At 36.6% G+C, this 11,920-nt stretch overlaps 3 protein-coding genes across 3 annotated transcripts; 1 reads left to right on the top strand and 2 right to left on the bottom strand.

Moving 5' to 3' along the window:
- Nucleotides 1-3,524: 3,524 nt before the first annotated feature.
- Nucleotides 3,525-4,936, bottom strand: LOC116172070 (protein l(2)37Cc-like). The gene is made up of 4 exons (XM_031489183.1): nt 4,779-4,936; nt 4,557-4,663; nt 4,348-4,509; nt 3,525-4,297 (listed from the first exon to the last, which is right to left on the bottom strand). The coding sequence occupies exons 2-4, from the start codon at nt 4,636-4,638 to the stop codon at nt 3,717-3,719; spliced, it is 825 nt and encodes a 274-aa protein (XP_031345043.1). The 5' UTR covers nt 4,639-4,663; nt 4,779-4,936; the 3' UTR covers nt 3,525-3,716.
- A 1,352-nt stretch (nt 4,937-6,288) lies between these two features.
- On the bottom strand, nt 6,289-7,530 carry LOC116171730 (mannose-P-dolichol utilization defect 1 protein homolog). The gene is made up of 2 exons (XM_031488709.1): nt 7,249-7,530; nt 6,289-7,200 (listed from the first exon to the last, which is right to left on the bottom strand). The coding sequence occupies exons 1-2, from the start codon at nt 7,331-7,333 to the stop codon at nt 6,566-6,568; spliced, it is 720 nt and encodes a 239-aa protein (XP_031344569.1). The 5' UTR covers nt 7,334-7,530; the 3' UTR covers nt 6,289-6,565.
- A 2,005-nt stretch (nt 7,531-9,535) lies between these two features.
- Nucleotides 9,536-11,745, top strand: LOC116172568 (katanin p80 WD40 repeat-containing subunit B1-like). Its single transcript, XM_031489797.1, has 2 exons — nt 9,536-9,902; nt 9,950-11,745. The coding sequence occupies exons 1-2, from the start codon at nt 9,869-9,871 to the stop codon at nt 10,771-10,773; spliced, it is 858 nt and encodes a 285-aa protein (XP_031345657.1). The 5' UTR covers nt 9,536-9,868; the 3' UTR covers nt 10,774-11,745.
- Nucleotides 11,746-11,920: the final 175 nt, after the last annotated feature.

The following is an 11,920-nucleotide window of genomic DNA, read 5'->3' as shown; positions in this document are numbered from 1 at the left end:
TACAGAAATAACGCCCTTGGGCGTTATAGAAATAACGCCCGTTGCTACGCATAATTGGGGTTGTCATGGTGGAGTGCATTATTTGTCATTTAATGTATCATGATTTAGGATTATTATAACTGAATAATAATCTAATCAAGTATGACATAAACTTATTTAATATGTAGCTTAAAAATCATTGTGCACCTTTTCGAATTTTTTCCCCGTAGGAAAGATGTTTTAGGTCCCTATAATGGCATCGGTCTTTGATTTCTGTACCTCAGCTGGCTGGCTAAAGATATCATACAGGGAGGGTTTTTCATATTGATGAATGAAAGGGGCCAATTTACAGCAAATCGTGTTACTTTTTGTTTTTTTAAATACGACTTTAACTAGTACTTGGGCATATGTAGGTATATTAGTTTGTAGCGTGTAGCCATACTATACCCAACGCACCTGCACCTATGAGGCAATAGAGATTCTTATGATGATCTGGCAATTGCTGTTAGTGACTATTTTAAAGAGCTATCAAAAGGTTTTTTACGGTACACCTGTCAGTTTATTGCAGAAACGGTGGAGTGTGTGGAAGTTAAAAGTACTTACCTACATATTATATGGAAAGATAGATTTTGCTTGGTCTTAAATTTCTTATTTTTTTTATATTTAGGTAGATTACGCAAAAATGATTTGAGTGACCCCATAACAAATAGGTAATTCATCTGAAGGTGTGCGGTACGGTAATCTCTTGACCATCACCTTTAACTTTAGTCAAAATTATCAACATTAATTTTCGATCTTAATTTCCTTTGGATTACCTTAAAATTTTATTTTATTATTATTGTCTGCAGCCCGCAGGATGTAGTTAACATAACAAAATTACCTACTCGGAATTTTGATTTATTTTTGGTACTTATCGGTTAATTATCTGTCCTTTCCATAATAAAATTATTGTAGTGAGTTCGATTTGGAGTAATTGTCCATTAGCACCTTGATTACGAATTCTTTGCATTTTTTAAATTTATTGAAAATTCGCCATGCAATTTTATTGTATTAGCGATACCATGTAATTTTATTGAATGTCTAACAAATTTAACTTTTGTTCTCCGGTATAGCGTACACAGGTTTTCTCTTCCATTTGAGAAACTTGCGTCTTCCATTTGAGAAACTAAAGAGTCACTTTTCCTCCCGGAGAAATTACAAAGAGGCAAGGGACGAAGAGTGTCTTGTTTCGGGCAAGATCCTCAGGATTAGAACACACAGTTTAGTCGCTTTGGTACAATCAGGGCCGTCTGGTACTATACCTATATTACCTATATGATGTAGAGAGGCGGTATCGCATCAGGCTACACTGTAGAGGGGTGGGTGATTATTTTAACCACAAGAGCACTCGTAAAAGCTGAAGCTGAAATTTTCTCAAAAGGCTTGTTGCATTATAGTTAATGGTACTATTTTGAGTTTTGAAAGGCCCTTCGCAACACCCAGGTCGCGATGTCTAGGTATAAGTACAAGCAGCCCCTTAACTAAGACGATAGTAGTAGTAGGTATTTTCCTAGATGGGCTCTTGAAAAATGAAAACCATCAGATTACTACCCAAAATAACTGCCTAAATCGACATCCATCTATAAAGTTGTCATTCTACAAATAATAATTAATTTTTTTATTCCCACGAGCTTTTGAAGACTGAAGATTAGTTTGGTTATTCTTTAATAAGACCACTAAATGATGTACACCTTTACATAGAATGATTTGTCTACTCTACTGCGAGGACTGCCATTTCTGTGGTACTTTTTTTATTTCCCCAGGTTCTTTCTTGAAAGCCAGGCTACGAGATGGTCTTCTGACCCTCTTAGCTCGGGGCCAACAAATATCTGTTTTGTTTGAGGCCAGTCGGTCTAACTCATCGGCTTTCTCAATGCCTACTACTACCAAGTGCCTGTAGGGCAGCCCTGCTGTCACTGGGAGATTATTCTGTAGTTTTGTATATTTATTTTCTGCATAAGGACTTGCGATAAGCGTTAGTGCCGTTATAGTTCTGAAAGGAATACCAGTAAGAAGTTTGTTTGTGGTTGGGTAATGTCGAAATTTCAGTTCTTTATTGGAATGCATCCGTGATGAATATCAGGTTGGGATGCCACTTCCGCATCAAAAAATATGTATAGTAGGTAGTTTTTCCGCAATATGAATTGAGGGGTGAGTGAGTCCGATAGCCCTTTTAGGATAGGAAATGGCTTATAATCGCCTCGCTCAGAATACGGAAGTGACCCGCCACCTATCCTCGCATGTACCTATAGCTCTGCTATTTAACAACTCCTTAATTAGTTTGTAGACGCAAGGATGCCATCGTATGGCCCTGCTCTCTCACGTAGAGATCTAGTGGAGGCAGACCCAAAAGGGCTTCATGACGTGGCTGTGGGAGTTGATTGCATTGCACCCGTGCAATTAAGGCACGCTAGTCTTGCATGAAGTAGGTACTTACTATGTAGTTGTCGAGAGTCTGGTTTTAGGCCGCCCGCGACAATTGTTCCATAACAGAACATAGGCCTAATCACGAATCATATATGGCAGTGTACACCCACAGGACAGCCTTTGTGAATGGTCCCCACAAATTGCAAGAAGAGCTTATAGGTATTATATATGCCTTCCAATACTGGTGATTTGTATGCTGAGAACGATTTCACTGCAGTAAAGGCGGTTGAATTGCCTCTGGCCATTAGTGGTGGCTCCGAGAAAGTGAGCATAAGTATAGCATACCTCAGCTGCCTTCAAGAGAGGTTGTCCGTATAGGAATCTCTTCTGAAGCCAGCTGAGTTGTAATTAGGATTTTATGTAGGCGGAATTCTATAGGACTGCAAAAGCTTCTCCATGCCTCTCTCATTTCCAACAATGCACCAGTTTTGAAATATGTAACACCGAGTGTAACACAATGATAAAAGGAAGCTTCTCTTGTAATCCACCACGTTTGCCTCATTCCTAAGCGTCAGGATTTTTGTGTGCTACTTCAATATCCTAAACTGAAATGTTAAGTCAAAACTCACATGTTCTACCCCGCCTTTTGAGCATTCATTTATGACTGGAATGCCTGAAAGCTGAAAGCCTTACCTTTCTTTTTATTTTTCGACTTTCTTACATTTATAGACCTGATCACCATAAACCGCTTTCTTGCACAATTTGGAGGAAGCTTTGAGGATATTGTGCAGTATGTATGATGAAGCTATGTACCTATGCAATATAATCAGGATACAATGTGCTTCAAAAGTACCTATGCCATGACAAGCTACTTTTCAAAAATAGAATGATAGAGGAAATTAAGAAAAAGAATCTGAGCCTTTATTGTGTTTATTGTCAAATTCTTTCCAGGAACTTTGCTTTGTTAATAATTTATTAATTTGGAAATTTCATGAGTATGATTATTTTGATCCAATTTTAAATGCCTTAAATGAAGAAGTATACTCCCATCAATTCAGGGGTGGTAAAAAAATATGCAAATTACTAAAATATCTACTACAATTTTGAAGTCTCTCCCAGGTACAAAATGACAAAGAAGATATTCATAAATTCACATTTCATATATTAGAAAATGCAGTTTGATACAATAGCAACTTAAATATAAACACTTGGCCCTTTCTTATTTAATGCACCAGTCTGAAGTATCATAGTAAAAACGACTTCTTATTAGGTATATTTATAACCACATATGCACCACAGCAACTATTAGGATGCCTTCGATCTTCTATTTACTACTGAGTGGCAGTTGTTGGTAAGTTTAACAACAAATTCTGGCCAGTTGGAAGATATGAAACCTGTCTAGATCTAGACAATTGATACGCAATATCTTCGGCAGCTTCAATCCGTCTCAACTCGACCAAACCTTCGCCCGTATCTCCGAATGCCTTTGCCAGTAGTACAGCGGCTTGAGCATCACCTTCGGCAGATATAACTGTCGCCTTCTTGGTCTGTTCTGCTTTCTCTACCAAGAACCTGGCCTTTTCCGCTTCCTGTTGTGCGACTTGCTTTAATTCGACAGCCAGAGTGAATTCTCTACCAAAGGTCAGATGAGTAATGGAGATGTCATCTAGAATAACTCCGAACTGAGCCCCTCGTTCTGTTAAGTGGTCGCTGACTTTCTGGGAAACCAAGTCACGTTGTGTAATAAGTTCACCGGCATCGAACTGTGCTACAACTGCTTTGAGAACTTCTGTCGTAATTGACGGGAGAACACGTTCTTCGTAATCTTGACCTAAGACTGTGTAGATTTTTGGTAGTTGATCGGGGAAAGGTCTGAAGAGGATACGTAGGGTGATATTCACATTTTGCAAGTCTGAAATTAAAGAGTTTTTGTTACAAATTCAACATAAATTGGCCGATTACCTTTGCTGCCAGTGATTACTGGTACGTTTCTAGGTCTCGATCGAATGTCGAATATAATCGGTCGTTGGACCCATGGAATAAAAAAATGTGTGCCCTCGCCTACAACCTGGTTTTTTACTCCAGAAAATCTATCAAATATTACGGCACGATGTCCTCCATCAACTGCAATTAAAACCATTAGCGTAGAGAAAAGGATTGCATCTTTGTACCGTTATATAATGCGGAATTAACCACACCTCCAACTAGGGCGACTCCTAGACCTATTTGGCCGACTCTATTGAAGAAATTCATTGCAAACGTACAAAGAAATGCAAACCTGCAAGGACAATGTGACTAAAGTAATTGTAAGGTTATGTATAGGGGCATTTATCGTATATGGGGAAAATGCTCTTGCGCTTATTGAATTTAGTTACGAGAACAGTGAGACTTACTAAAAATGCAAGCGTAACGTTTTGTAGGCTTTTCAATAAAACTGTTTTAAATATTTTTGTACAAGAAGTAGAAAAGTTGGGGGAATTTGAGATAGATAGATCATAATTCATAATCAAGAATAAAAATCCCTATAATGGTAGATGGATGTGGTTAGTATTACGCCAACGGGATTATGTTATACATGATATATAGGATGCCCTTGAAGTTATAGTGCGTTCACCAGCCGAAGCACTAACTAAAGTGGGGAATACTCTAGCAAGGATTTGCGCGTGAGTTGCTTGCCATTTTGAAAGTGTCAGAAACGGAGGAATGATATCCTTATTAAGTAGTACTTTAAAGTCGATTATTACACATAGTGACTTATCGAACAGAAGAATGGAATGCGCCCCCCCCCCCCCGCGCGCTCCACAATCGTATAACCAAGACCTCAACCTTCTCTATTATGGTTCTCTCACAAGATATTCCTCATATTTCCAGTCTTGTTGTGAGATGTGTTGCCTAACCGTCGGGGTCAGTCTTGCAACCTGCTTGTCTCCTCGCTTTTTATCCACAAGTATGACTCGCGTTAATGAAATGCGAAGTATATGTGATTAATTAGAACACGTTTTAATTGCATTGCTACAATTTATTAGATTAGTTCATTAAATTTTAATGAGAGTCCGACATACAACACAATTATACAATTTAATTAAGATTCTGCTACACACCCACCTTCCATCTTGTTTATAGGAGTACCTACCATATTTGCATTAATTGAATGTTTATATTAATTTCTCAGTTAAGCCGCATAAATTACCTACCGTTTTAATTAGGAAAAATACCAAGCTGGCAAGAATTATTGCATTTGAGTAGTTCATTTTTTGATTATTGTCAGTACCTACTTCAAATACACCTACCAATTAACTTAAAAAAAAAACTTTTATGAGCAAATTTTTGAATTCTTTTTTGATGATCGCCTAAAAAATGTTGTGTGCACCTTGGCCAAAAGTGATTTGTTAGGCCTCATCTGAATTGCGGCCTCGGCTATCGCCTCGGCCACAAACAGCAGCTTCGGCCAAAAAAGATCACTTTTACGGCCTTGGTACACAAATAACTATTTTGGGTGCTTCATGGTTTTTTTGTATAACCAGGAATACAAACATCAAAATAAATTCTATAACTACATTTTCCGCCCATTTATATATTACTAATCTTTGCAACAGAAAAATGGCTCAAACACCTACAGAGTGTTCACGGTAATATTTCTTATAAAAGTAGGTATATGTAATTGTCGAGTACTTTAATTTGTCAAGCACTGCCATTTTCTGCATTATATTATTTTTTCCAAAATAGTCTTTTTTAATATGTAGGTATAATTATTAATTAATATACTTTTGGTAATAGGGTATTGAATTGGGCTCCAAACTAAAATCCTGAGCTGTTATTTTTTTTAGTCCATAGCTCTGTTCCACATACAAATAAATGTGAAGTTGCAATATAAGCCAATTATACAAATAATAAAATAAATTCTTTGTGGAACAAATTTAAAACATTCTTTTAAATCACAATATGCTAGGTGTTACCATAACGTTTTCATGGGATGCTTGTAGTTACACAGCAATAAAATTTATATAAGGTACTTGAAGGAGTCATAAATTCAACTAGGAATGTACTTAGTATCATAAAAATAAAATACAGTGCTAAAGGTGACTACCTATTACAATTTATGATCTCTGCTCATAAAAAATTTAAAATATATGCAAAACCATATATTAGAATTTGTTATAAATGTTAACATTAAAAACATTTATTTCTCCTTTTTCTTGGACAATTCAACGTCCCAATAATACCATAACTGGAACACGAGAACAAAGTTAGCACTAGATGACACTAAATATGTGAGAATTATCATAAAGTCACCAGTCTCTTGAATTGATGTGAAAATCCTAGCTAACGAACCACCGAATAACATAATTAATGTAACAGCAGACAACTGTCCGGTTGTCCCATTCTTGTAATTGGTGTACGCTTGCGTTAATTTCCCAGTTAACAAAATTGGAATGTTGAACCCTTGTAATGTCCACAAAATTCCAATGGGCGTAATGCCGCTCATCATTATGAAACATGTAATTAGATAGCCTATAGTGTATATGGTCGCGTTAGATGGGCTGCCGCTGTAGTATAACACCAACACTCCGACGATTAATGTCTGTATCGCTAGAAATAAGGCATCTCCGTACGAAGTGAACGGGAATCCTTTTACGAAACTGTATGATAGAAATATGGTGATTGCAACTAGATCAAGTGTTACACTGGAGATGCTGATTCCAACGGCACTCTTACTTTTGAAGATTTTGATTATTTGTGGAACTTTTACTAAGACTGCACCTAATATTAGCAAAACACCCAGACATTTACTTAGCGTCGTTTTAAAGCAGGGTGCTGCAAATTAACCATTAGCTGTATAAAAAATGAGCGATGGATACTTGCCACTGAAGAAATTAAATTCCACAAAGTACTCATCGTAACATTCCGGAGTTAGCACAATTGAAGTAACCTTTCTGAATAAATCCATTGTGGAAGACTTGCGAGTTGTGATGTGTGTTTCACAAACCTATCTTTATATACAGTTATAAAAATTCCTTATCAACAACCTTTAAACCTTTTACTATAATTTGAAGTCATGAGACTCTTCTAATGATTGCAGTTCAATTAAGCTGTGTATTTAATGAGCCACAGATTTAAATAAAATCCACGTTAGTTATTTAACCTGACGGAGTTATAATCTAAGGTTATAATACCCGATTAGGACGATTAGGTTATTTTTTAATTGTCAACTTGTCTGTGGCTAAAGCTACTGGTGTTTTTCTACGTGATTATAGCACATTTGATCTATTCCCCACCGTAACCTACATACAGTACGTTCGTTTATTCTGTGTGTCCATGTCTATGTGAGCATGAAGGAGCTGTATCGATATTTGATGAAAAACTAATGCGCATGAGAACAGGTTTATGAATAGGAGTTCCACAGCTGAGGTGTTTGGTGATGATTGACGATTATATGATGTGAGGATATCAGATGTAGACATTTTTTATCTCAAACAACTTGTACGTATATTCCTCTACTGGCTACCCCACGTCCCCACCATTATAAATATATTGTGTAATATTTAAAGAAGAACCAAAGACAGCTTGCAAACATTTTATTGCAGTTAAATCGATAACTTTTATAGTATACTTAAAACGGTAGGTATAGGAAATGGGAACTATTATTGTTTTGAAACAAATTTATTTCCTGTCAGAACCTGCCCCTTTTTTAAATCGAATGGCAACAGCAGCAGTAAATTATCGTGCAAATATCTGAAATATTTAAAGTAGAACATTAGTGGAGATTTTCTATCATACGAATTTTATAGGTTCATGCAAAAGTAAAACAAAAATACCAATTTTATTGGTGTTTTTGTTTTACTTTTGCCAGTTCAACGGTCACAAGTAGTTCCACTGCTCCGTATAGATTCATATAGAGTTTTTGGGCTAGGGTAATGGTCAATCAACGCGAAAGTACATGGAAAGTGTGCATTCATCGGTTTTGTCTTGCAGTATAAAGTCGCGAAGAAGAGTGCGTCTTCAGTATGCCGTTGAAAAGGGCCATATTATGCGATTTTTTTTATTCTTAAATCATTAATGTGCGATTTTTCTGGGTTGTCTTTAAATCAGAATAATTATTAATGTGCGTTTCATTGCGATGCCTTTGAATATAGACGGTTACGAAACAGTGTGGACAGATAATGTAAACTAGCTGATAAAATCGATTTGTAATAATAGAGATCAGGCCCGCGTGTAACAAAAGGACACTTCATAACTACCGCCAATATACGTCACAATTTATTCATATTACCGCAGTAGGGGAAGGGATACAATATAGCAGGTTGCAGTTTTACTTTTACCTCATCGTGCATTCGTTCGCCGTAAAAATTAGACGTTTTCTATTTTGTGAGCTGTAAGTGTTAACATATAAATTTTACATTTTGAAATACAAACTCTGCTCTACGGATTTATTTTGTTATTTAGCTAGTCTTTTCACAGTTTTAACGTTTCAAGGAAATTTCCTGAGTTCGATGAACTGAAACTGAGTTGTCGTACAAACGGTCAAAATATTTTATAAAAATTACGATTTTATAGAATTGCTTTGAAAATTTGGGATATTTGGATATTTTAGATATAGTACAGATTTTTCGTACGGATTTTGATTTTTGATATTTATCATACTTTTAAAATAGAACTAGTAAGAAAGCTTTTGATTCTTGGCAATTGTGAGAGGTTTTAAAACTTTATTTTACGCTTACTTCACTATTTGCATAGTAACTAATTATACTAATTTAATTAAGGTTGTGTTAATAACGAAACGAAACGAAATACGTTATTCTAAGATATATAAGACGTTTCATTCAAGGTGAACAGTATTGAAAAGACGTGAATTATATAAATAATAAATCTTACATAACGTATGAGAAACGGGAAGTGAAATTTGGTTGAGACAAAAACGTCACCAAATTCAACGTATGACGTAATTTCAACGTCTTGTAAACTTATGTCTGTGTTGCAGTCTGCAGAATTGCCAAGGACGCACTGCATTTGTGTGTAAAATATAAATCGCGTGTAATGGAGAAACGCTTTTTGGTATAAGTAAGGCTTGTTGGTATAAGTAATGCTTTTGGCATAAGTAACGCTTTTTAGTATAAGTAACGCCGTGACAGTTGTATGAATAATGCCACTTCGAAACGTCACAAGTGTCATCAAACGACCTTAAAATTAACTCGTACAAATGTTGCTCAAGAAGCAACTATGAACTTTATGTCTGTTATTAATAACAATTCTTATTGTTAAACACCTGAACGTACCTGCGAGTAAAAATCCGTAAAAGGCGAAAGTATCTTCGGGGAGTAATTTCAAAGCAATGAGAACTGTTAAAACGATAACCTTCAAGTTCTTAGATCTCCAAAAATAGAAAAAAACCATTACGGACTGTTCTATTTGTGTACAGAAAAAGAAAAAATGAAGCTTTTTATTAAATTAAAATAAATGACCAATTCTAAGAGGTTTTTGGATAATGGCATCTCTCTGCAAACGTTCTTGGAAGCTGCGTAAGTAAAGTTGTCTGTGTTTAAGATTTTACATGCTTTCATTTTAGAGGAGTTTGTGGCCCACAATGCGAACGTCAACTGCCTGGCATTGGGGCACAAATCGGGCCGGGTTATGGTTACGGGTGGAGATGATAAGAAGGTGAACTTATGGGCTATCGGCAAGCAAAGCTGTTTCATGAGCCTCAGCGGGCATACGACCCCAATTGAGTGTGTGCAATTTAACCACGTTGAAGAGCTAGTATGTGCGGGCTCACGTGCCGGTGCTCTCAAAGTGTGGGACTTGGAGGCGGCAAAGCTGGTCCGCACGCTGACCGGACATCGCGACAGCATTAAATGCGTCGACTTTCATCCGTACGGTGATTTTCTAGTGTCGGGCGGATCGGATAGTACAATCAAATTGTGGGATAGCCGGAAGAAGGGGTGTATATGTACATTTCCTGGTCATACAACGACAGTGAATAGTCTTAAATTTAGTCCCGACGGGCAGTGGATCGCGTCCGGCGGTGAGGATTCTCGAATAAAAATTTGGGATCTGAGGGTCGGACGCGTTTTAAAGGAATTTACGGAACATATGAACTCGGTGACGTGCGTGGAGTTTCATCCGCACGAGTTTCTACTAGCTAGCGGTAGTACGGATAGGTCGGTTCATTTTTTCGATTTGGAGAACTTCAATGTGGTGTCTACGGAACGAGATGTCGGGTCGGTTAGGTGCTTGTGGTTCAATCCGGACGGCGAATGTTTGTTTACTGCGGTCAGAGACTATCTTAAAGTAATCGGGTGGGAGCCCAATAGGCTGTATGATTCTGTACCCGTGAATTGGGGAAGGATTTGTGATATTTCGACTGCTCAACATCAATTAGTAAGTATATGAATCAATAATTTGGTAACTGGCACCATTCTTATATAACCGAAGTGTCGTCCGTTCTCATTATTTCATAACACTCGCACTTTATATGCTAATTATTCGCAAGCGTGTAATTTATGCATTCAAAATGAAGATATTCTATTTATTTCCCGTTTGTCAGATGTGGGTGGCTGTAGATTTTTCAGTAAAAAATTCGCCTACTGAAATTCCTCACATGTAGCAATTAATCATAAAATATCAATAAAATGGATAAACTTTTATTGTTAGCTGTTGCAGTACCTATAAATTAATTTGGGCTTTTGCTATAAAAATCAATTTCAGTGCCAATGACCTCAAACCAATCCAGGGCCGAGTTTCTTAACAAGCGAGTTAATAGGGATTTGTATATAATTAGACCAAAGCAGAATTTGTCACTCCCATATTTTCTTATTAGAGCGGCAAAATCTGCATTGTTACTACAGCACATCTCACAGACTCCCAACAGGAAACTGCACGATCAATTACTCACGCGAGAAATTTGTTCCCATCAATTGTCTTACCTATTCGATACATAATTACGCAAATGAAAGTGCAAACAATTTAAATTTGTACAATTTTAGATAATCTAAAAACAAAATGTTTACACTAATGTGTATGTAGCATATAAGTCAAGATCATTAGGTGCTTAATTGGTAAGAACTGTATTAGTAATTCAAATTAAAGTAACTGAATTGCTAATTAAGGAACTCAACGCTCTTGAATTTATTGTAGATTAGAGGTTTCGATAAGTCATTACTACTACAGTCCATTATTCATCTTGGATATTGCAAAACGACAGGAAAATAATTAGCGAGATCGTTTTAATTATAAACGTTCCTTGATGTTTTACCTTAACCTCCTAATACAATTTTTAGATCTTTGTGTAGGTAAATTTTTGCTCCTTGAAAGTGAGACAAAATAATTGAAATTAGAGAAACCAAGGAGAAATCTGTCATCTAAAATTTTTTGGGAAATACGACTTTGTTAATTTTTGCTTGATTTTTTTTGTGGGTGTAAAAGTCATTGTGGTATCGATTGGCTGATGCTAGTGTATTTCGTGTTCTACTTACTTTGTGATGTCACTCATAAAAATCCCTCGAATGGGAAGCAGACACCATCTCCACTTTTTAAAAAA

The sequence above is a fragment of the Photinus pyralis genome, unplaced genomic scaffold (assembly GCF_008802855.1).
Source record: "Photinus pyralis isolate 1611_PpyrPB1 unplaced genomic scaffold, Ppyr1.3 Ppyr1.4_LG5, whole genome shotgun sequence".
Taxonomy (NCBI): domain Eukaryota; kingdom Metazoa; phylum Arthropoda; class Insecta; order Coleoptera; family Lampyridae; genus Photinus; species Photinus pyralis.
The sequence above is the reverse complement of the archived record's forward strand: the minus strand, read 5'-3'. Positions and strand labels throughout refer to the sequence as shown.